We start from the raw sequence: 25530 nt of genomic DNA, 5'->3' as shown, positions 1-25530 counted from the left end.
ACTGAGTTCATAAAATTATCAAGTTTAAGAAGCCATAATTTTATGTCTAATTTAATAATGAACTATGAGAATGTGACTCGTGAAATCTACGAGAGAATGTACATTTGCCAAGGTATCATACAGAAATTATGGACTTATTTCACTTTTGCTCAGAATCCTTCAAATACAAGCTAGAGCTCTGATCGCATTTCCTATGTCTAGGATGAAGTAACAAAGCTTGTAGAGGATCGAGTTCGCGCAGGATGATTCTGCACACTATGCGTACGTCGTACATGGCACCTGGAAACGAACAAAGACACGATCACGTATTTTTGATTTCTTTTTTATTTGTTAGTAGTCTTTTTTAGATCTATGTACAATAAATATTGATGTATTTTTATACATTATTAATTATCTTATTCAATTACTCTAAGCTAGGCGATTCGCCGTTTTTCTTTCGTTTTCTTTTCGTTCTCTCGTCTGAAAAAATTAAACTCGTAACGTTTCGTACCATAAATATATTATTATTTTTTTGTCGTCACGACCGTTCCGCGAAGCGTCGCCCACAACGAGGGAGGGAAATTACGCGGTTTCGGGACAATGTGTTCAGGGTAACGCGCTCATGTTACCGATGTTCCTCTTTCCTTCACTTCGCGAAGGGAAATCGACGTACGCGCACGCTTTCTCTCGCGATTTCGATACAAAAAATAATTTCGGCACGAGTCTCGCGACGCTTCGTGGAAGAGCCTGATTGCGCGCTCCGTTATTCATTTCGAAACTAGAGCTACCCTCTCGCGATATTAGATAATAAAAACATATAATAATGAATGCTCGAACGAAGGCGTGACATCGTACATGTGACAATTAAAATATAACGCATGATTACGTTTCCTGTGTGAGTTTTTGTATATATGTATGTATGTATGTACTGTTTTGTGTGCGTGTGTGTTTCACATCTGTCACAATAGTAATGATTATTAATGATAATAATAATAACAATTCATAAAAATTATGTAAACGATGGCGTTGACGATCGAGACTGACGATTTTACACTGGTGAGACGATGTCGGCGACAATTAATCGACTTCCGTAATAATACAATTAGGATTATCATAGCAGTTACGCAGATACCTTTTTTTTCCTTTATGATACAGTAAAGTACAAGTGTGCCAACTTAAACAACAATGCTCAACAATTGATAATATCAAACAGAATATTATTCGTAAATATATTTATATATATTTATATATATAAATACATAAAACGTAACACTGCTGCGGTTTCGCGAAGGAATGCCCTACTAAAAATAGGTGTCCGCATTTTCTTTTCTTTTATTTCTTCCACCCCCACTTTTATTTCTTTCTTTCGAATTAGAGGTGAAGGGCAGCGCGGTACCTTAGCCGACGGAAATTAATCCGCCTAGATAACGTCTCGTCTCCCTTCCCCTTTTTTCCTTCTAATTTAAATGCACAAGTATACGAACTCGTGTCTTCGAAGAATCACCGATCGATAACTATGATTAAATTGTACCTTGTGTGCAATCTTTGTCGACAAGTTAAGAATCAGTTTAATACGAGCCTTCCTCGAGCACAGAGGAGAAACATCCCGCAGTTAAACGGGCGTAAGTGAAGAGGATCGTATCAATTATCCTCCCTTATCTTTCTCCTCCTGTTTTTTTTTTTTCTGAAATTGAATGTGCAGTTAAAACAGTAATGCGCATTATATATTCGCGTAGCGAATTTCGGACGTACCGGCGTATATAAGACACACGCTAATACACTAGTGATTCGCGAATATATTTTGCTTGGTAAAGAATTAAAATACACTATGTTTGACGAACGGATTTGCCAAACATGGATTCTGCTTCTGTTACAAGTGCGTCACTCAGTTCTCTCGCGATCCGCCGCACTGTTCATTACGGCTATCGACCGTCTGTGTTCGCCAATCACAGCGAGCACCATCATCATCAGAAGCTGCGTGGAGTATCTGGATCGGAAAAAGAGGATTGCTGACGCAAATAAATCAGAGTGACGAGAAGACTCGAGCAAGTCTGGCTCGTGGACAGAGCTAATGAAAACTGCGAGCAGTCGGTCACGTAGCAGGAAATCGAAGATGGGTCGCCGTCGATGGTCGTATCGAAGAGAGCATTAACTTGTCGCGCGAAAAAGTTCGTTCGTCCGTCCGAACGTTGAGAGAGATTGATCCATTCGAAATAGGCGATGATCGCAGCTAGCGCGGCCTCATCGAGCTGTTGAGGGGCTGCATGAGACCGCCGTTGATGTAACCGTGGTACGTGTAGACGGCCGCCGGGTTCTGCTGGTGCGGATCCTGCGGATACGGCGCCGGGACGTTGACCACGCCGACCGGCAGCTGACTCGCCTGGTTCATGAAGCCGCCGAGCTGCGCTGCTTGATTCATGTAACCGGTCGCCGGTTGTGCTACCCGGTAACCGTACTGAGCGGCCATGAGATTCGTGTTGAGAGCGACATTCGGGCTGACGCGGCTCGCGGCGCTCTGCATCTGCGGGCAGGCACCGCCTGGATCGAGGGTCTGCCGATAGAGGCTCTCGTTGGGATACGGCTGCGTGAGCGACGGCATGTTGTTCGCGGACGAGCGCGAGGTGGACCGGCCGGGCGGTCCGGGCGTGCCAGGCGGCACGGTGTTAACGTTGTAATAGTTCTTCGGGTAGCCCAAGGGTCCAACCTGAGGTGGCGTCGGCAGCTGCCGCGACGACTGCGGGGGCGTCATGGTGTGTGGGATGGGTGGCGGCGGCGTGAGGTTCATCGCTGGCGGCGGCGTCGGCGGTATCATCTCCAAGCCATTGGTGAGCTGCTGCAATTTCGCCAGACTGCACGAATTGGTGGTCTGATGACTACCGCCGGAGGCGGACAGCGGAGTCGGCGCCGGGGTATGCGAGTGCGGCGGCATCGCGCTCGTTTGTATGTAGAAATTCGTGGCGGTGGTGCAAGGCGTCGGCGCGCCAGAACGACCGCTGCGATGCTGGATCACGTAGGCATTCTGTGTGGGGAAGCCTTGCGTACTCGCCGCCACTGCCATGTAATTGCCCTGCGAGATCACGGCCATGTTGTGCGAGTGCGCGGCGTGCGGGGTATGCGAGTGCGGATGCGGCACTGATGGAGGCACGCTCATCGACGGCGACTGCTGATACTGCGGGGGCACCGCCACGTGCGCCGTGTGCGCCACGGTACTGCTGTGACTGGTCGCGACGCTGTGCTGAGAGGTCTGGGTGGAGTGGGACGTCGGTGGAGTGGCCCGATGCGACCTGTTACTCTGCTGCGTCGACCTGGACCTATGTGTGGTCTGTGAACCGCGCTTGCTGTGCGATTGAGATTGTTGAGTTTGCTGCGGTTGCTGTTGAGGCTGGGGCTGCTGCTGATGCGCAGGTTGCTGTTGCTGCTGCGACTGGGTTTGCTGAGACTGACTGTGCGCCATACTTTGACTCTGCGCCTGCTGCGCCAGCGACAGCTGCATCGGTTGCGGCGTGTGCGACTGGGGCAACGGCTGCGGCGTATGACTTTGAGGCAACGGTTGCGGACTCTGCGTAGGTATACTCTGCGGCGTGTGTGACTGCGGCATTGGTTGCGGCGTATGACTCTGCGGAAGTGGCTGCGGGCTCTGGGTCGGGATGCTCTGCGGAGTACGCGGCTGCTGGAGAGATTGCGGGGTGTGTGGCTGATGCATCGAGTGAATGCTCGGGTGATGGGCCGGCGGAGTATGCATCGAGCAGTCGGCGTACTGCACTTGCTGCGGCATTATCACCGGCACCGACGACGTAACCGGCGTCGCAATCTGCATGGGTACCGAGATCGGCACGCTTACAGACGGTGGGATAGACGGTAAAGCACTGGGCGGTCTCTCCACGCTGTTTTGCGACGCGAGATCGCTGGCGATGGAAGTGGGCGACTCCAGGCCCAACTGACTCACATCTAGGTCGCACTGGCTGTAGTGCAGCGAGTGCACCGAGTTAGTCGTCGAGTCCGGCGTGTAGACTCCCATGGACGGCAGATCCGGTTGCGACGGCGGTGTTCTCTTCACCGAACCCGGATTCTCCAGATGCGGCGTAGTCTTGCCACTCTCCGGCGAATGCTGCTTCAGTTCTTCCGTTTGATTCTGTAACTGCAAGGTCGTATCCTGATGCTCCACAGCGGACAACGGTTTCTCCTGCGGCGTGAGGGGCTCAGCTTCCGACGTCACCATCGCGTTGACGAGAGCGCACGTGTCCTTTTTCTCCACCAGTAAAGGTTCCGTTTTTGGTCGCGACAAATCAATTTTGGTATCCTTCGGCGTTTCGGGAACGAGCTCCTCTTTGGGAGGGCTATCACGGTCGTCCTTTTTCGGCATGACGCTGCTCTCCGACTTCTCGACTTCCTCCTCTTTTGGTGAAGCAACTGGTTCAGGTACTGATTTCGATGCCTCCGGACTGCAAACTGGACGCTTCTCAGTCTCGGAGTCCTTATCACATTCGTTTAAAGTTTCAGTCTGATCGTCGCCGACCGCTAGTGATAGATCCGCTGCTTCCGTCTTCTGCAACGAGCTCTCGTCGTTGTCTTTCTCCGGAATCTTGTTATCCGCTTTCTCGTCCTCACACGATTCTGTCACGGGATTCTCCATGCTGGGCGAGGCCGATTGCGTCACGAGTTTAGGCGTCGGTGCGGCTATTTCTTCCTCTTCTCCTTCATCCTCATCGCCGCCCTCATATTCGCCGGAACTCGCGGATACTACTTCCGTTTCCGTGGGAACGGGCAAACCACTATCTTCCGTGGTCTCGCTCTTGTTGTCAATGTTACTGGAGTGCTTCGCAGACGGTGACTCCGGCACCGACGGTTGCTTGTTTCGAACGGGAGAGTTCTTCATCGACTCGGGCGGTGGAGACAACGAAGGAGGCGGTATCACAGAACTTTCGGCTCTGTTCTTCGTGCTGGGAGATTCCGGCGTAAGTTGCGGCATCTTCAGAGCCTCCGCCGTCGTTTTGCCTCTCCCCCGCCTGGACAGTGGCAAGTTCTTAACATCTCGCACTTCCTCTTTACCATTACACTGCGTCGTCTCCTCCAGAGCTTTCTTTTCCTTCGCCTGCAACTTTGTTTGTCTGCTGGTAACTTTCAACAAAAGATCGTCCACTTTGCATTGTTTCTTTGCCGGTTTAGGCGGACTCGACGCAGAATCTAATTTGAGGGGTGTTTTTCTAGTGTCCATCGATGTTTCTTTCAGAGATTCCCTTTCTTTCGCTTTACTGTCCCTCTCTCTTACCTTCTCCTTCTCCTTCTCGCGCTCCCGTTCAGTTTCTCGCTCTCTCTCCTTTTCCTTTTCTCTTAGAGATTCTCGCGTCCTCTTTCTACTGCTGAATTCTATTTTCTCTTCCTCGACTTCAAGCTTCTCGGAATGTTTTCGTTTTCGCAAAGGCGTGATGACTGATTCGGACACAAGCGTTTTAGGTGGTCTGATCCTTCTCCTCGACATCGTCATTTGCACTGACTTCGGCGTATTCGTCGGAGTTACGTTCTTTGCCGAGTTTAGGGCACGCGCATTTCTCGGTGTAGACGTTACACTCTTAGCTTCTGTTTCCGCACGAGAATCTTTCCGATTCTCTGTCCTCTCGGAACTACGACTTTCTCTTACGGATTCTTTCGGTTCTCTCAACTCTTTCGCCGCTTTAATTTCCTTCGTATCTTTAACATCCTTCTCTTCTTTGGACGCGTCCTTGTGAGACGCTGCAGTCTTTTGCGAAGTCTTCGGTTTCAATGGTGTCGATTTCAAAGACGTCGGTTTCAAAGGCGTCGATTTCCTTTGACTTACTCTCCTACCGCGTGGCTTCTTCTTTATCTTCACTCTTTGTATTTTCTCAACAACGGCTGGCACGGGCTTAGGCTCCATCGTAGGAGACATTTCCGAGCTAGCGTCACCGCTCTCCTCTGGATTCTGATACGGATTAGGGATTTGTGTGAGCAACGGTATCCATCTGAGACAATCGGGATCCAATTTGATGCGGAAACTCTTTCGTACTTTCGCCATGTGAGCATCTACCTTGCTCCAATCAACTACCACAGCCACTTTATTAGTGTTCGCATCTCCCGGCAGATGAACCGACCTTATAAATCCGAGCAATTGCATTGCTGTTGCAATATCGTGCGCCGACACGCCAGTCTCCTTCGTGATGTCGCTCAGCTTGACATTAGTATCGCTTCGATGCGCGTCCAGGTACTCGAGCACTACGCTCTTCCAAAAGGAATGATACGACACTCGACCGAGATCTGAAAGCGGTTTTTCTGGCGTTCCCGGGATGCCTTCGACCTTGGATAACAGGTAACTGAATTCTATGAGAAACCTGCCAAAACCTTGTCGTTGATATTGCGGGAGGGTCATAATGCAGGACACGTTGTACCTCTGAGCCGGACAGTGTTTCTCCTTGCTGAAGTAACCGACCAAATGACAGCCGTACTTGTCGTTTTTGGTCATAGCATAAAAGAGAAACGGCTCTACATCGTAATAGAGAGTCTTGTGATCCAAAAATAACTTTGCCAGTAAACACAGATTTTGACAGTATATTTTGTTTACGTTACCATCGATCTGGAATATCAAAACGTTCCCATTAGTTCTTTCTAATCAAACAGAAGAAGCGATAATACCTATTATGAGACGTACCTCAAACACGGACAATCCATCGCACCTATAGATCTCGGTGGCAGGTGGATGTCTCCACTGACACTTGTCCATATGCCTGTCCAATACTGCCCGGCTTTTCGTATACTTGAGACAAAACTCGCAGAAGAACAATTTCGGTAATCGTGCGTATTCCTGAGGGAACGGGCTAGAATACCATGTCTCCACCTCGTATCGACCGAATACTATCGCAGCGGGGTTCCGCGCATTGTCGGACGATTGTTCATTCTTGTCGTTGCTAACCGTCAGCCGAGCTCTCTCACGAGCTTCCTGGATGAGATCCACATCCTTCTGCGTGACTCCTGGCGGTAAGGTCTGCGGCACGATTAGTTCATCTGTAAAAACAACAAAAATGATTACGAGTGTTAACCGAATTCCTCCACCGACTATACATTTCAATATTATCATTCAACAATTTGTTTTCTATTTTTTTCTCTGTTATCAATCAGTTTTATAATTAGTCAATGTTTAAGTCATTAATGCAATTGCTTTACGTATGTACGAGATACTGCTACCTACTGCAACAGTTGGTTGTATGAGAAAACATAAGAAAAACTATGTGTTCCATGTAAAAGAAATCTGACGAACAAAGTCGTAAGTAAGAAATGTCATGAACAATTTGACATGATAGTTAAACGTTAAATATATTATATATTTGTGCATATAGTTTAAAAATTATAAATTTTAAAATACTTTCCTAACTTACTTTCCTAAGTAAGTTTGAAGTGCGCATTAATGCCGCACGTTACAAGATAAAAATTAAAGTTACTATGACAATGTTCTCTAAATGTTTGTACGAAAAGCGATTTTACTAAGGTTTATTATACATAATTCGAATACTAATGATTTGGGTAAACTAGGTGTCAAAATAACGGGGTATTAGTCACGTCCTGTTGGAGAAATCAGTTGGTCAACAGATACAAATTAAGCAAAATTAATCGAACGGCATTAGCATGTTGACAATAGCAATCTAACGTAATATGACAAAAGAATGCGAATAATAATACAGTTGCCGTTAATAATGTGAGTAGTTTCCAAAGCAAAGCTGTGGGTTAGATTAGTGGGATGTGTTGGCAGAGTATCAAAGTTGGCTCTTCGTCGGCAGGAACTTTTTTGTTCTTTTTCTCTTTTTTTTTCGTGAAGGGGTAAGGGGGCGGTGTTAACAGTGCCTGCTAAGTGTCAGCAGCAGCAGGTAGGCTCCGATGTGAATGGTATAAGGAGGCGGCTGAGTGAGATAAGTGCCACCCAGTGCCGTGTTTCTTCAGTGCCTGGAAAGTGTATTTCGGTCTTTTTGTACAAGGAGAGGAAGAACAGAGAATGAATCAATCCGAAGTGTTCGATTAAGCGTCGCACAGTATGCAAAATGAATTCCATTTTGCATGAAATGTACAACCAAAATTGATCACTCGTATGTATCTTTTTCTTTTTTGGAAAATAGAACTTTGTAATATGCAAGTTGACTTGTCAAAATTCAATCAGAGAACTCGTTTTGCGCGATTAATGTACGAAAACCATGTAAGCCATAATATAAATCGGTCAATTGGTCAAAATAAAGAATAGTCCAAATGTACAATGAGAGACCAAAGTTTCTCTATAAAAGTTGTGCGAATGTTATATGTACATGATATGATACATTGGCAGATGCGACTATGGTGTATCCTGTACAAGTATCCTGAAAAATAAGAGATAACTAAATCTAAAGTAACAAATACAGGATGAAGACCTCTACATAAGGACGTATTCTTCAAAATTGTTTTAGTATTTCTTGATTTTGACAGCCATCTCCAAATATTATGCATGGACAAAGGAAAAAAAATGCCAGAGCCAAGTAATAATATGATTAACAACATGCAATAGTGTCCACAGTGTAAAACAAATGAAAATAAATTCTTTAAATTGTTCTAATAGAGATGTATCTTCCAATTATATCTCCGTATCTCTTCTGCAATAAACATATCTACAAGTCATCACTGGTTTTACACCATGTAGCAGATAAACGTCCTATCAAGAAACCTGATTGTTCGCAATCTCTTCTTAAAATCAGCCATACCACAAATTGTAATTATTTTTTTATATACAAAACATTTTTCCAGTTGGATGTCTCCAAGCTAGACAATTTTTGTAACTTTTCCACAATATCATCGGAACAATCACGTCATCTTGAAAAAAATTATCGGACATCAGACGCACGTGTACCACACATCATACCACACCACACCGCCAACACATCCACGTGGTCGTGAGCGAGGATTAGATTAGAAGGAAGTCTTCATTGCGACTTTTTTTTAGGGTGCATCATCGAGGTTAGGAACTTGTGAACGGGTGGGGTAGACTCTTACCCTTCCTGGTGGAGCAGGGTGTCGCGCGGGGTGTCGTGGTGGTGTTGGTGGTGGTGGCGCTAGTACAGGCTCGTGGATTGGACTTTGGATTAGGACTTGATTTGACAGGATCGGAACCGAGGCCTGAGGATTTCGCAACGGCGGGTGCAGGGTGGCGTATCTGCGTACTCATATCCGAAGCTGTTTGCTTCTTTCGTGATTGCTGCTGCTGCTGCTGCTGCTGCTGCTGCTGCTGCTGCTCGTGTCTCGATGGTGAGGCTGGATCCGCGGCACACTTCACGAGCGACGTGTTGTCATGCATCAGTTTTCTCCTCTCATGCTCGTGTCTTTTACTGTTCACCGCAGTTTTTACCAGACCCGAGGGCGTCATCCTTGGTAATTTCTCGTTAATCGAACTTAATACATTCTCGTCGGAAGGTACAAAGATACCGGGTTTCGGTAATCTCGATATCTCAGTGGTAGCTTCAGTCTTTTTACGATCTTTGAGTTTATTCGTGCCAGATGAGTCGTCCGGTTTGTTTCTCTGTGCCTCTCTGCCTCTCGGAATTTTATTCGTCTTAACAGTATCCTCCGTGTTAGGCCTTTTCCTCCGGTCTGGCGCGTAATTCGGCGCCGGTATACCGGCCGATCTCGCCCTGCTATTCGCGGGTGCTGAAAAAAAGTGACTCAAGCCGTCGAATAGACCTCTCAATTGGCCGCTTCCAGGCTTGACCTTGTTATCCTTATCCGCGCTCGGAACCTGTGCGGTATTGCGCTCGGATTTATCTTTCTTTTTGTTATCTGACGGATTAACAGTAGCTGGCTGTTGTATATGTAAGCCAAATGTCGGCGTATCGCCCACGTTGAGTTTGGGTAATGGCGCGCCAAAAGTATTGGTATTGCTGAAGAAAGGCGACTCTACGTTCAGTTTGGCGGCGGCGGCGGCAAAACCCCACGGCTTGTCCTCGTTGAGGTCACAAGCGAATGGCGCCTTCGCCTTAGGAGACTCGATTCTCCCATCCTGGACTTCGTCCGACGAGGAGGAATCGCTGCTCTCGCTCGAGCTATTGCCCTCCTCGTCGTCTTCGTCGTCCTCATCGTCATCCTCATCACTACTATCGCTGCCTTCCGAGCTCTCGCTGCTATTACCAGCCTCGCTGCTGCTGCTACTGCTGCTAGATACTCGCGGCGTTCCGACCTTTTTCGGGTTCGCGGTACCGCCCCGGGTCGACCTAACGTTAACGTTCCGCAAGGGCCTAGATTTATCACCGCCCCCCACCCGCTTTAGTTTACTGTGCTCAGCGTTAAACGCGCTCAATCTAAAGAACTTTTGCTTCTCCTTGGAGATCCTGTCGTTCTTTTCCTCGAGCAGCCTACCCTGGCCTGCGAGTGGGGTGGGGGGTTGTGGTAAAGGAGAGGAAATCAAAGGTGGTTGACGAGGGGAGACAACACCCGCATTACCGTCCGTGCTGCTGTCCACCTGAGCCACTCCCGCGCTGCCCTTCTTGCCCGGATTCGCGTTCGCCAAGCTTTTTCTGGATACCATCGATCTGCAAAAAAAATCACCAACAACGTGTACATTAGTCCTGACATATAATCGTTTTATTGCATATTTTTTTATCTCAATTTTTATTTTAAAGTCGAAATTATTATCATAAAACGGACACGAGTGAAAGAGAGATTTTGTTAATCGAATATGCAAACAACACTTACTTTCGATTCTCACGTAACTTGCTGAACCTCTTCCTCGCGCTCGTCGGCGTGTCATCGGTCGAATTTGCATCCTGCGCCTTGCCCCGCTTACCGTCGTCCTTGCTCACCGGCGTGTGCGCCGTTTGGCAGTGTCGACACTTCCAGGGCGCCTTGTTCTTCTTGTCGAGGGCGGGATCGAGGCAGGCGGGATGGAAACATTTCACGCAGCCGGCGCACTTGACAAGATAATTCTGCGACTCTCGCTCCAACTGGCAGCCGGCGCAGGTTGGCGAACAGTCATCGCAGGACCAGGTTATTCCTCGATCGACAAGTACCGAGAGCTCCGGTGGCGCGCAGGAATTGTGCAGGGCCGCACCGCAGACGCTGCACCTGCTTAGCTTCTCGTTGGCGTTCCGCTTGCTGTTGTTGTTGTTGCCGGCCATCGTGGCACCGAGGCACTCTTTGCATATCGGCAATGGAGCCGGCAACTGCGGAAAACGGATAGAAGTCGATAAATCAATGGAGTAAAAATATCCAAATAAAAGTATTTAAGTAAGTAATTGTAATATAGCGTAAGTATACATTAATAGAATTTATAGGATTTATATTTTCAGCTTTATCCGTAATATACGTACTGGGATCTTCGAGACCCCACGTAAAGTAGAAATCTCTACCATTGGAGAATGATACAATTTTTCAACGTGTTTATTGGTACTTACTATAATTTTAGATTAATTCTGAATAATTGTACGTATTTTTCAGTTTATTTACAATTGGAAAAAAAGGAAGTTAAAATACGGTGTTTTTCTCGAGTTATATTGAAAAAAACTAGTAGGGTCCTTCCAACTCCAGTGGGGTATCTGCGTATACGAAAAATAAGTGTGTATATCCTGGGTTAAGTATACATGCTCGTGAGATAACATCAAACATTTTGTTGAAAGTTTCCCTCATCTGGAAGAGGAAAATCCTATAAAACGCAAAATAATTTAAACAGCGAAACTTCCGATGCCATGCCTTCACGCGTCAGCTGTATATCAGCCGCCACATATCGGCCGGTTCGATACCATCTATCATTACGTATCACATATACAAAAGACGAGTGAGTCCCGGTGTGGAACACATAATTATTCATTTCGGTAGCGGTAACGCAGAAATACTGGCTAGACACGGCGGTACTCGTATGCGTCGGAGGGGTGCATCTTATTAAGAGCGCGTTGCGCCAACGGTGCAGCGGCGGTAGCGATAATTTCGAAGAGAAATGCTCTTTCACAAATATTCTCTGAATTCGCGGAAAGGCGTTATAAACTGCTAGCATTGTGTAACATTCTCGTGTTTTAATCCTCCGCAAACCTACATTCAGGAGTATTTTTAAGCTTATAATTAATTAAAATTATTCATAATTTTAATTTATATATATAAATTAAACATTAAAATTATATTTAATTATATTTAATGACTTAATTATTTATATATAAAATATATAAATGAATAACACAATATTAAAATGTTTCCTATACTCCGAAAGTTTCAAGAAATATTGAACAGCTATATAAGCAAGCCCTGTTCGATTCTTCGCAAAGAGCAAAAGAAAGCTTTCCATTTCTCTATAAATCGGCTCTTTTCGATAATTTTTGCGCATTTTTTAAAACGTTAAATCGGTCAACAAACATCATGTAAAAAGAAGCAGCGATCTAATGCAAATACACGCACGGGGTTGTTGTTTCCTTCAGTCCAGAAGACGGTGAATTAGAGAGAAAGTGTACGCGGTGCGAGCAGCCTCCGTTTCTCGCACCAGACCGCTGCGACCTGTTGCGCGATTGGACGACTCGCTGTATTGGCGCTTTTACGCGTGCATCCGCAAATGCTTCACGCGCGAACGTCGCCCCCTGTTAATTTAATTCCCCGTCGAAATCGCGCAAAACACGCTCCGGGTCATCGCAACCCAGGGCGGTATCGTGCTGCTGTAGGGCGTTACAAACATCGACACGCTGGCCGCCCAAATTAGTTTACAATTAATCGCGAAACAAGGACTGATGATGGTATCCGAAATCGCGCCGCTCGCATACCTCCAATAAGATCTCGAAAAATCGGGACATAAGACATCTTTAAGACGTCTGATGTCTAAAAGACGTTTGTTTTTGGACATGGTGCTCTCTGGGAATCGTTCCAAACATTTTTTTTAATCCGCAACTTATCAGATAGACATTCAATAAGTCACACTAGAGTTTCGATACCCAGACAGCACGCATATCCAAAATTGGAACATAAAACGTTTCAATGATGTCGTTAAGACGTCTTATGTCCCGATTTTGGACATGCGTACTGTCGGGGCATTGAGACTCTCGTGTGACTTACTGAATGTCTGTCTGATAAGTTGCGGATTAAAAAATAATTTTGAAATGATTCCCAGACAGTACCATGTCGAAAATCAGGGCCGAAGACGTCATTAAGACGTCCTTTAGACATTGTATCATAAGACGTCTTAAAGACGTCTTAAAGATGTCTTAAAGATGTCTGTGTCCGATTTTAAACATGGTGCTGTCTAGGTAGTCCGTCAATCGGCGTTTGTGACATGTGCAAAAATTAATTAAAATTCGGCTCGAATCTCTCGGTCTTTCAAGAGGGTTGCTCCTCGACAGAAAAACATTTCGAAATATTTCCTCAGTGACTAATACGGGCAATTTGCATTCTAGCGGAGTCTAGGCAAATGAAATTCCATCTCGCTGGATCGCTCTCGAGGATCAACGACTCTCTGTGGAAGGCAATCAGCTCGGACTCGGACGACTCGGGCTTATGCGTCCCCGCGCGGACCAACAAGGGGGTGACGTCGCCGACGAGCGTCGCGATCGACCGCGGGGCGGCTGGTCTCGCCCGTTGTGTAATTTTCAAAATGGTCGTTCTCGCAAAACAGCGCGCGGTTGGCGATCGATCGCTCCCGCGGCCGGCGATTTGCGGCGTAACGACGAGGCAGCCGGGGAAAAGAAAGGAAAAAAAAAAGCGCGGGAAATGGACGCCGAGCGACGTACGGCGCCCGTCATCGGCCCCCCTGCGCGCTCGCGTGAGCGCGGGAGGGTAACCCACCTGATGCGCGACGGGGACGGTATCGGCGAGGACCCGCGTCGGCGCGCCGCGATTTTTCGCGCTCAAAACGCGGTGGGAGAAAGAAAGGGAGCGCGATTCCGCGGACGGAGGATCAATAAGAGAGAAGTTATACAAAACGAACCCGCCGGAAGTCGCCCGAGATAGCCCATCGTCCCGGCGCGGCGCGCGATCTCGACCTTTCGTCCCTCCCTCGCCTTCCCGTCCGTTCTCCAGCCGCCCTCCGCCCCCCCCCCTTCGGCCCCACCGTCGTCGTCGTCGTCCCACTCCAGCGGTCGCCAACCGACATTCCCAACATCGCCGGAACGTGGGCACTACGGCGTGACCCGGCGCAATACTTTTCCGGCTTCGAGCGTTCCTCCGGTTTGCGCGCGCGAACCGAGCGGCGCGTAACGCGAGCGACTCGGTGGGAAGAGATCCGCGATTAGATTCGACGGGTACGCCGATGCCGTCCCTATACGCGTCTCGCAACTTCAACGGTCTAAGCGGTTTGCTCCGATTGTTTGAGAGGAATTTTGCGTTTTCGCGAAAACAATCTGGTCTGACTGGTCTGCGAAGCGTATTAGACTTATGTCTATTTCTACCACGGTAGATTAACTTTAATCTCGGTTTAACTTACCTTTTATCTTTTTCTAATTCTTAAAACTAGAAAAAAATAAAAAGAAATGGACATCCGAGATTTAAGAAACTATTACTGGAGCGCGAAACGCGAATCCTCAACGCGGAACCGCCAGAGAATTCAATGGTGAACACACGCGTCCGAATCCGCAGCGATTTATTCGATGACGAATTACTGTTTCATTCTGATTATTTCATAGCGATAATGCCATTCGGGGCGATTGCAACGCGATATCGAAAAAGCTAAATTTACTCAAGTACGCGAATTTACTTAAGTACGAGTTTAAAGTCGTAAAAAATGCGCAATTGTTGCTCCAAGAGATGACAGCGAAGATAAAACCACGATACAACGCTATTTAGAAGCTTAAATTAATGAAATGAAAATCATTGCTTCCTTTTGGTATCGCTAATGTCAAGTAGAATTAAATTAATCAATCAGAATTAAATTAACTCTTTCATCTAGCTTTAATCCTATAATAGCTCCAAAAGTTCTAGTAGTAACAGTTCTAGTCGTAATAGCTAGTTAGTCAATAGTTGGGATAGTTTGAGTTATAGTCTTATTAAATAGAGAAGAACCAATCAAGTTGAGATTATCTATACAGAAAAAAAGAATATTCTTGATTTGAAAATATCTTTCAACCTGGAATCAATTTGAAATGAGATTATATTACGTTAAACGAAGAAAACTTGCTTGAATTAAGTCATTTATAGTTTAACCAAGAAAAAAAGTAGAAATTCTTATAAGAAGATTATGGATTGTTGCGTATATATACACAACAATAACGCGTTAATTTGAATATACATATAAGTTACGATTTAAAACTTCTTTTCTTCTGCGCAGTGTTAATAAAATTAGGTTTCTCTCTATCCTTTAACGGACCATATCATCAGAGAAGTAAAATATATGGGAGTATAAAGCTGCAATCAAGTCGACATCTTCGTCGGTAATTTCGACGGGTCACAAGACGCACTTCCCAGAGAATGACTCATCATCGACGCACGACGTTACACGCTGGTCAAAATGACTCACCTTGGGCGCGGGCGGTTCCCTGGGCGGCGTATGAGCGGCATCGCTGAACTTCTTGAAAAACGGCGGCCTGTCCGTTTGCCGGAAGAGTTTGCCGTCCTGGAGCACCAAGCCCCGCTCGACCGCTCGCTTGGCAGAGAGCTTGAGGGCGATCCTAAGATCGCCCTCGGTATCCTCCTCGACACGGTGACTCTGCCTAATGTACCTCTCGATGCTCCTCAGATTCGAACCCTCGCGCTCGCCAAGTTCGCGCACAGCCTTGCCCAAGACCTTGCTGATGTCGGTCGATTTGGAGACCCTGAGCTTCTTGGATTGAAGAATGCCTGGATCCTTGTACGAAGACTGGCCCTTGTTGAAGATCTTGAGCACATCGCCGCGCTTCACGGCGACCTCCAGGTGCTCGGAAATCTCCTCCTCGTGGAAATTGTGATGCTGGCGTATCGCGTGACATATCCGTTCGACGCTCGGTCGTTGCTTTTGGCTACGAATCTTCCGGATTGCATCTAAAAACCAGGCCGACCACGTCTCGGGCGCCTCGGGTTCGTCCATCGCGTCTCCGTCGGCGGCGCGGACGGCGCGGACGGCGACGACGACGACGACGACGGCGGCGAAGTCACGGCCAGTGCTTCCTTGTCCCCTTCCTCCTCCACCTCCTGCCGATAGGCGACGTCACGGTCAACGACGGACGTTTACATTCTGCTATGACTCTCTCTTCAGTTTTCCCGGCTTGGATCCTAAGCCCTCACCGCCTCCTCTCACGTTCTCACCGCGGGCTATTGCGCTGACCCTGAAACGAGAGCACGGATTGAACGGGGTTGCAAAAGTCGTGCGTGGGAGTCTGCCGAGTTTCGGCCCCGCCGGCGCTAAACGATCCTTCCGATATGCCGCATCGCGTAGGATATCCGACATTCCCTAACTCGAAAACTGTCCGGCAACTGGTAATGTATCTCGTGCAAGAAATCGATCGAATTATTCGCCACCGTTTATCGACATACTTATCCAGAGGGATAAATACGCAGGATTGTAATTACGCTGTATGTGCGATGTAATTCTAGAGTAAATTTCCTTTTCGATACACCATAAATACGAGCAAACACTAGCTTAAGGGGGATGCCACGTGGGAGCGGTGGACTTTTAATTAACGGGTTCGATCCCTCATCCCATATACGGATTTTAAATCCGCGTAAAGCGGCTCTCTGGCACCATTAAGTTGAGGATTGTGCATGTGACTGATACCCACATCTCACGTTAAACAAATATTGCGAATGTTCATAAAAATTCATCTTTAGAAGAAGCCAAGATTTACCTAGGACTATGGAACCAATGTTGATTGATTAATTGATTAATTGAAACAACTATCCTACATCATGTATAATAATTATTAAATTAATTTCATCATTAAGGAAAGTTTGTTATTTTAATCACACTTCTGCGCCTTAATATGTGTCTGTTCAGTGAGTTTTGTATGTTTAATCGCTACAGTAGATTTTTCATTATCATAAGCATATAATGACAAAATATTGCGTAATATGATTAAACAAGACTAGCCTCATGGGTACTGATTAAATAGCACACTTTTAATTTTTTTCATTTTACATTGTTATCAAGCTATACGCGTCGCTTAAAATGATATATGCTTTTTACAAACGTTTTAAAAAATGTCGATATCAGTCGACATATTAAAATGAATTTTACACGCTCGTTCAATTCGACTCGCGTTCCTCGCGTTCCATTATCAGGACAGAGCGCACGAAGATTCCTCGCGTGCCCGCGACATCGGAACTCGCCGGAATTACACCGGCTTTCAGAATCCTATTAGGTGTATCCAGATTTATTCCGCGCGTCTTTGTTCGCTCGTTCTAACGCGTTATACAACACCGCGCATTCGATTCTTACGATCGGGTCACGCGATTTTCGACTCCGGTCGTAAACGACTTGTCCGGTTTCCCCCCTGAGCGATGAACTTTCTCCTGCGCGCGCGAAGCGTGCGTGCGTGCGTGAGTGCGTGAGTGCCGCGGCAGCGCGCGCACACACAGCGCGGTACGGAGCAAATATTTAAAATCACCGTGCCTGACAGCGGGTATTGCGCAACGCGCGAACAGCTCACAGCCTTATTAAAATCGGTCGCGCGTATACGCCGAGACGCACACGACCGCGGTGAGATCTCCGCGGGATCGTGATACAACGAAATATAATAAGAATAGAGTAGATATATCGATTGATCCCCGACATAACTGTTCCGTCAAGAAACTTCGAAGACGTAGCGTACCAGGTGTCTCAGACCTGGCAAGCCACTTTTTCATACACGTTCGACCGCCTTAAAGCGGACCTCTCCTTAATAAAAATGCCGAGCGAGATCGTCATTTGTTTCAAATGATTTCTAATTTAACGTCAGATTAGTAAAACCAGTGGTCAAGCTAAAGAAGCATGAAAGAATAAACACCTAAGATGGTAAAAAGATGATAAGCAAATAAAAAATAAAGAAAACGACAAGTAAGAAGTAAAGCTCTTATTTATTATCGACAGCGTTTGTAGTAATTTTAATTTTTTCTATGAAATTCAGAACTCTTTTTCTAAAAATTGAGTAAAAACATATCCAGTAATATGCCTGTCTCAATCATTTTGTCTCGTTTTTCATTTTTACTCTAATTCCATGATTGAAATTAACTTTCAGAAAATTAAGAGGGTATTATATTATAACATTTCAAAGTGAGTATCTTAAAGCAAAGCAGCTCTGTGATCCGAACAAGATATTCTCAGAACAAACTTTTGCACATCCAAGAAGATATTACTCACAACTCTTTCTTGAAACGTTATATCGTCATTTGACCGCTGAACTTTTGGCAAAAAAAAAGAGGGACGGTCGCGACTGACTCTCGTTAGCTTCGAGAGTTTCTGCCGTCGCGTCGCGGCCTAAGCGTGAGAAACAATGCGCCCGGCTTTGGTGGCCGCGTGGCCTAAACGTTCCCGATCGAGCACGTGTGTACGGCGTTTATTTAAGCGCGCGGGATACACGAAGCGCAATTCTCGGGTAAGGAGAGTTCGGCCGTAGGTCGAGCCGAGAGAGATCCATTGTTCGAGAGGAGACAAAGACCACCCACCGTTTTCGTGCAATATCCATATCGCGTATGCACGCTTCGATCGCTGACGGAAATCGCGTTAAAAGATCATTGCCCACTTAGCAATTGGATAATGGTCGCGCAACCTAAAATTACATCTTCTGGCCGTATGGAAGGTGCTCTCCTGCTTACATCGTTAGACGTAATTAAATTTATACTAATCTAATCCAACTGTCCCGCGTAAAAGTAGTTCTTTTAAAGCAAAAAAACAAATCGATTGGTACATTTATTCAATTCGTGAATCGAATTTATAAATTTATATAATCTGATCAACTACCCCGTGTGTGTGTATAAAAGTAGTTCTTCTAAAGTCGTAAATAAAAAGACAAATCGATTCGTATCCTTGACAAATTTCGGGAACCACAAATATCTGCGTCTTAACCCTATTTCCTCCAACCATGCCCTTCCGTGTCCTACGAGTTTCTAACAGTGGTTTGTTCCGGAAAACAAATGATCGTCAGATAATCTCCCCACCCCTAAAAAGAGTTGTTATAGTAGGGAACATCAGGGTCATCAGGTAGAAATTTCAAAGTCCTAGCTCATTTACTCTTGAAACGGCGAACAATCAAAATCTCGGTGGGATACGAAAGTGCATGGTTGGAGGATTACGTCAGTGTTGTGTGAAAGGTAAGTGAGAATTTTTTTTCGATACAAATGTATTTTTGTGTATAATTTAAGCGTATTTAAAATATTTTTGTCGTTAAAAAAAAATTTGACATTCCACAGAGGACTATTATGGCTCAGAGGCAGGTGGAAGAAGTGGGGAGGAGCTACAATTATAAAAAATTTAAAATTGTAAGTAAAAGATAACACATTGATTCATATTTATTTGATTCGCGAATCGAATTAACATCATCCGAGATGCGAAAATATTGGAAATAGAGGCAGTAACTTTTACGCCTCGGTAATAATTTAGACGCTCTGGAAATTCCCAAAATGGACACGTCCGAATAGATCAGATATCGACTAAATGTCAATGGACGTGAAAGTCTCGACAGAAAACGTCGCCGATACCGCATTCGGGCGAGCACGGAAAAGGTTTAATTATGCGAGAATCAAACGCGACAGCTATGCGCCTCCGATGTGGCCGCGATACGAGTTGACCTAGGCCAGTGATAATAAATATACCCGCGGTTTAAGCGTCGACACCCGCCGAGGAAGGCGAGAGAGAGAGAAAGAGAAAAAAAAAGACACTGCGGAATGAGACCGGCACATCCAGTGAGACCGGCTTCATTCTAAACCCTCGGCCACCGGGGTACTTCTCACCACGTGCGCGGTCTATTCTCGAAAGTGACGTCTACGGTCCCCAGGGACGGGTCCCCGCTGTTTCCCGCCAAAACTTCACTCGACTTCCGGCAACCACTCCTTTCATTCTCGAAGCGACGAAATGAGGCGCGCGTGATGCACCACATACCGCAGGAATTTTCCTATATCCTTGAACAACCGGGGGACGACCACCTCGAGACGCGTAGTACGCTCTGGAAACTATCGCCTCGAGACGCGAATGAAATATTCCGTGTGGGAAATTCGACATTTTCCTCGATCGTATTAAAGTCATTTGAAGCATAGTTGTAAAGTATTAAAGCGTTAAATGTGTGAGATCGAGAGCTTTCCTCAAGCACGTCAAAAAACATGGAGTGTGACGATCAATGAAACTCGTTATTCGCGTATTCCGGAACCCCCTGTATAAATCATATATAGATTAAAAAATAAATTAACTAGGCACTCGGGCTGTCGCGGAAAATTCTATCGCGGGCAATACTTAACGAGAGAAAAAAAAGAGGACGGTTACGCGGCTTATATTATTATCGCCGGAAGAGTGACGCGACGTGACGCAATTCGGCGACACACTCCAAGGCTCCCGTTGCACCGGCGTAGATTAGCGCTAGAGCGCCCATTATCTCAGTTTCGTCTATTTTAAGATGTAGAGCCGCTATCGGGAAAAATAAAATAGCGAGTCGTTAACTTGGATTCTCGCGACGTTGACTAATGCTGATCGCGACATTCGCGACATTCGCGGCAAAGCAAAGATCGCGCTCTAATCTCGCCCGTGGAAGCTATCGTTACGTACCACATTGTCTCCAAAGAGATCGAATCGTAATCTTTGGAAAGGAGAAACGCGGCCGAGACATTGGAAACCTTTCGAACGCGGACGAACGCGCGGAGTGCACGAAAAAAAAAAAAAAAAAAAAAAAAAGAGAGAGAGAGAAGAACGCGGAGAAACGATCCTCGTTGCGCGCGGAAACGTCAATGGAACGCGCCGCGCGTTTATCGCCGCGGTTTTATCGTGCTGCTTCAATGAGAGATACCCATAGTACTCGCATCTTTACTATGTGGCGGACTTTTAACGTCCCATTGACGAGCGCGGTTCTTTGAGCGCGCGCGAGCGAGCGACGGAGGAGGGAAAACAGAGATTTTCTACGATAAATAATGACACACTTTCGGAGCAAGGCGACTCGCGAAATGCCGCGAGAGAGATCCCGCGAAACTGAACTCGCGGGGAAACCTGTGCGTCTTCGATTTCGACGGGGAATCGTGCGAAAATAATCCACGACGGGAACGCGACGTAAAGGACGCGTCCAAACCTGTTTCGCGCTTCGAACGGAAGTTACCAAACCTTCCTGGGACGTATAGGATCCTCCGTGGACGAGTTAAGGATCGATCACTGCGTAGGACAGAACGGAGAGAGAGAGATATATATATATGGAGAGCGACGGAGGAAGAGGCCGCGGACGCGCTTTTCGCTCTCCTCAGTTCTCTCCCGCCGTCTTTCTCCGCTCGCGCGCAGCTATCTTATTAGGCGAAATGAAATACCGGCTGAACGAACACGTCCGTCTGTTTGTCCGACGTTCGTCCGGTTAAGACGATGGGGCCGAGGGCGAGGAGAGGCCGCCGGCTGCGCGTGTTTACCGGGGCCCCTCTCACCCGACAAACAAACGAATGAGCGAACGAAAGAACGAACGAACGAACGAACGAACGAACGAACGAGCGTGTGGAGCGTGTGTGAGCGAGCAAGCGAGCGAGCGACGGCGGCCGAAGGTGAGGACGCGGAGAAGAGTGGAGACAGAGACAGAAAGAGAAAGAGAGAGAGAGAAAGAAGGAGAGAGCGAGCCAGCTGCCGTCGCTACCGAGGCGAGGAGCGGTTTGTCGTCGAACGACCCTAACTGCTGCCGGCCGTCGCCCGTCGCTCGACGAAGCGTGCGTTTCGCCCCGGTGGAGTGCGATCGAGACGACGAGAGGCGAAAAAGGCAGAAAAAGAGAGAGATGTAGCTAAAGCGAGAGAGAGAGACGGGAAGAACAAAAACGGACGAGAGCGAAGTAGATGGACGGACGGGCGGACGAGCGATCGATCGGTCGCGGCGACACGCAAATTGGCGCGCGCGACGGAAAATCGCGGGAACGCGATGGAACGAGCCTGTGGGAATCGCGCGGGTCACCGCGAGCCCACCGCCACCGCCGCCGAGCGTTAAACGGCACTTGGCCGTCCGACGGGTAGCCATTTTGAGCGAACGTTCTCGCACGGGAGAACCGTTCTGCCACGGCTCGCCGTGGCAGCATAAATCCGCGGCGAATCGAACGCGTCGCGCGCTCGAGAGCGACGGCGCTCCCGACGGGAACCGAGAAACGCGCGCGCGAGAGCGAGCAAACGTCACGGGATGTCCTCGCGGGACGTCGACGCGGATGAACGCTCCGCGCGCCGTCGGCCGACGCGCGGACGTCGTCGTCGGGGCGGACGGAAAGGCGAGCGAGCGGGCGAGCGGACGGACGAGTGCACGTCGGTGCGCTCGTGCGACGGGCAGCCATCTTGGGGCCGGAGAGTCGCGCACGGGCCGCTTCTCGGGTTCCGTTCCGGAAGCACCGCGAGCCGCGCCGCTGTCCAGGCCCAGGCGTTTCCGTGCGGTCCCCGTCGGCCGATCGCGCGCGTCCTTCCTAGGCCTTCTCCGCCGCCGTCGCCTCGCGATCGCCTCTCGTTTCCCCGCGGCTCGCGGTTTCCCGTCGGAAAAAACGTCGAATGTCTCGCGCGGATGACGCTCGTCCGTCGCTCGACACGACGCAAGAAACCTCGTACTCGTTTTTCCCTCCTTCTCTTTCCCCGCGCGCTCACTTTCTCGCGCCGACGGCCACCGCTCCCGGCCCCGTATGCATCGCGCGGCGACGACAACGGCGACGGCGACGACGGCGCGTGGTTTTTCCACGGACGTAAGATCGTCGTCGGGACGGCGGCGATCCAGGCGGGCGCGACGTTTACCTGTACCTGTACGCAGCGATCCCATCGATAAATCCATAGAGCACGTACGCGGGCGCGGGTCCACCGGGTGTACCGTAACACTTGGATACGTAATCACGATCACCAATTATCTCGCGACAACGGCGTCACATTTCACACAAATCAACAAAGGTTACCCACTTGAACAAAGATGGCGGTCGCGCGGGGGTTACACACTACGCGCACGCGGTGGGGAGCGCACTGCGCACGCCGCGCGCTCCGCTCCGGCGAGCGACGACGGAAGCGCGAAACACGGGAACGCCGCCGCCGCGCCGTAAAGCGGCACGCGTTCCCCGTCGGCCAATCCCGGCGCGGCGTCTCCGTCCGACACACCGACGTGCACCGACGCGTCTCTCGCACACACCACGCGCTCTCTCTCGCGACCCGATCACATGGCGTCCCGAGTCCCGAGTTTACGATAAGATGTATGGTGCGCGCGCGCGCGCGCGCACGTGAAAACGCGACTCCACGTATGCGCGCAGCGGGCCGATTGTGTTAGATTAATGCGTGCATATGTCCCGGCCGCGCGTATATCTCGTACGATCGGGCGCGTTAATAGCCCGCGAGCTCAAACTACTCCAACTTCACTCGCGAACGAATTAGAGTCAAAACCACGTGCTAGACTGGCAAACACTATGACGCAATATCTATCCGACGAGAAAAGAAGGGGTACGAGAAGGTGGGAAAGAAGATTAATGGTTATTCTTACAAACGGTACACAAAAGAAGAACGTCGCGACGTCGACAGTTGCGCAAAAGCGCCCACGTGGAGCGAGAAAACAAGTGATGGGAAAAGAAAGGACCTGCACTGTTTCTCTCTTTGTAAAACATTAATAACATTATTCACTCACAGGGACGTTTTGCGACGCGCGAGAATCTTCCTCGGTTCTCCTCGGGGGACGAACGTGCGAACGAAAAAACGTGAGAGAACTCAAGAACTGAGAGACACTTCTCCTCGAACGTCGCGCAGAGAGGAAGACCGGCCGGTTGTGAGCGGTGCAAGCATCCGACTGCTGACAGTGCTGACATGCGCCGTTAACGCGCCCGACTGTACACAGACACGTCACCGGTTTTACAGGTGTCGCGCGTACGTATGCGCACTCCGCGTGCATGTGTGCGACGCGCGCGAAATACGAATCGTCTGCGTGTGTGTGTGCGCGCACCAATTCGCGCGCGCTGCTCAACGGCGATGCCGCGCGGCAACGGCGAACACGCGGGTTTCGTTCTCGTCCAGCGTCGATTCCGCCACGACGACTATGGCCGCCCGTTTCTCTCGACCGAGGCGACAGGCGTGCGGTGCGCTCAACGAGTGCCACGCAACGCGGCTGAGACCGCTGAGAGAACGATACGAGGAGAACTGCCGCGAACGGCGCGAACGAGGCGCGACAGGGACGTATTCGCTAAAACGAGTCGTTCCCCCTTTTTCTTCTCGCGCTCCGGAGCAAACCCCTTTTTTTCTTCCTCCCTGCGCTTCTTTCCTGCCGCTTTCCCGTTTCAAGCTGCTAGGTTCGCTCTTTCTTTTTCTCTTCACTTTGGGAAGAAAAAGGAGAAAGATGAACGGTGCAAAAAGTCCAGCTAAAAAGAACAGATCTACTACGTTAGGAATTTTTTTTTGTTTCCGAGGCTTTTGCATTTTTGTTCGGCGCCTGAGGCGACCCTGTTCCAAGTTCCAACCCAGGTAGCAAGCTGACGTTATTTGTCGGCATTTTGACAAAGAAAACTCAATAAATACCGCCTTTTCTCTTTCTCTCTCTTTAAAAATGCAGAAAAAGGGACAATCCAAAGACTGAATTTCATGAAAATTCAAATGAATGAATAGATGAACGATTTACACGTCGCATGTGGTAGGTTTCGGTCTCGGAAGGTCTCTTTTTGTATAAAATACGCGTGGAGATATATTTATCACACTAAAAGGAAATCGATAGTCTTATATAAAACAGACCGTCACGGAAAAGCGACAGATCTTCTACGTCAATCTAACAATAAAGTCTACCTCTATACTTTCTTGTTCGTTAAAAGAAGCGAAGAAACGCGACTATTCGCAGAGGCAAATTGACCCTAGTCCCGCGATCGAACGATCGTAACTGTTCGAAAGATGCTATGTATACAGGAAGGTGCCGGGCTTAATACGACACTGTTGGGGCGGCGAGTGACGCGCGTTACTCGCGCTGTTTATATGCAAAACGCACGGTATGTCCGATGCAATTTCGTAATGAGATCATTGATTTTTTTTTTTAAGAATCGTGTCCCTTTTCCGCCGCCGCCGCGCCGTCCGTCCGTCTCTCTCCGCCTCGCCGCTCGATACGTCCTCTCCGTCCCGCTCGCCGCCAAACGCCGCAGTTCGGCCGCATATCGTCCCGCCCGCACGACGCACGCGTGCGGCGTCTCGCATAATTGAATACCCTACGCTCCCGGCCGGACGGTATCGCCCGACCAGCGCGGCCGCGCGTATGCGAAGCTAACCGGCAAATTCTCGGTACAATATCTACATACCTCGGTGATTGTATTGATTTTCCCCGACGGTATGTAAATTAGCGTGCCGCGATGTAAGTATCGCGCGAGGGAGAAATTCTGCGCAGTTTGTCTCCGAGCGGACACACTCGGGGCAACAGGCCCGCGAGACGATTCAAGTCTTGTTAATCCAGCAAATTGGTACCTTTCTTTTCCTTCGAAATCACGCCGTCGACCTGATACAACACGCGCTGCTCGAGTATCTTCTTAAATGCTAATAAA

At 48.3% G+C, this 25530-nt stretch overlaps 1 protein-coding gene across 6 annotated transcripts; it reads right to left on the bottom strand.

Annotated features, from left to right (window-relative positions):
* Nucleotides 1-306: 306 nt before the first annotated feature.
* On the bottom strand, nt 307-25405 carry Enok (enoki mushroom). 6 transcript variants are annotated; one of them, XM_071794892.1, is made up of 6 exons: nt 25291-25405; nt 15416-16199; nt 10690-11156; nt 8998-10526; nt 6641-6993; nt 307-6565 (listed from the first exon to the last, which is right to left on the bottom strand). In XM_071794892.1, the coding sequence occupies exons 2-6, from the start codon at nt 15959-15961 to the stop codon at nt 2210-2212; spliced, it is 7251 nt and encodes a 2416-aa protein (XP_071650993.1). In that variant the 5' UTR covers nt 15962-16199; nt 25291-25405; the 3' UTR covers nt 307-2209. The 6 variants fall into 6 exon arrangements, with proteins under 6 accessions (XP_071650993.1, XP_071650992.1, XP_071650991.1 ...); XM_071794891.1 differs by lacking the exon at nt 25291-25405 and adding an exon at nt 23649-24111; XM_071794890.1 differs by lacking the exon at nt 25291-25405 and adding an exon at nt 22781-23606.
* Nucleotides 25406-25530: the final 125 nt, after the last annotated feature.

This window comes from Temnothorax longispinosus, chromosome 12, assembly GCF_030848805.1.
Source record: "Temnothorax longispinosus isolate EJ_2023e chromosome 12, Tlon_JGU_v1, whole genome shotgun sequence".
In the NCBI taxonomy this organism is placed as follows: Eukaryota; Metazoa; Arthropoda; class Insecta; order Hymenoptera; family Formicidae; genus Temnothorax; species Temnothorax longispinosus.
Note: the sequence above shows the minus strand (reverse complement) of the source record. Positions and strands in the feature narration are given on the sequence as shown.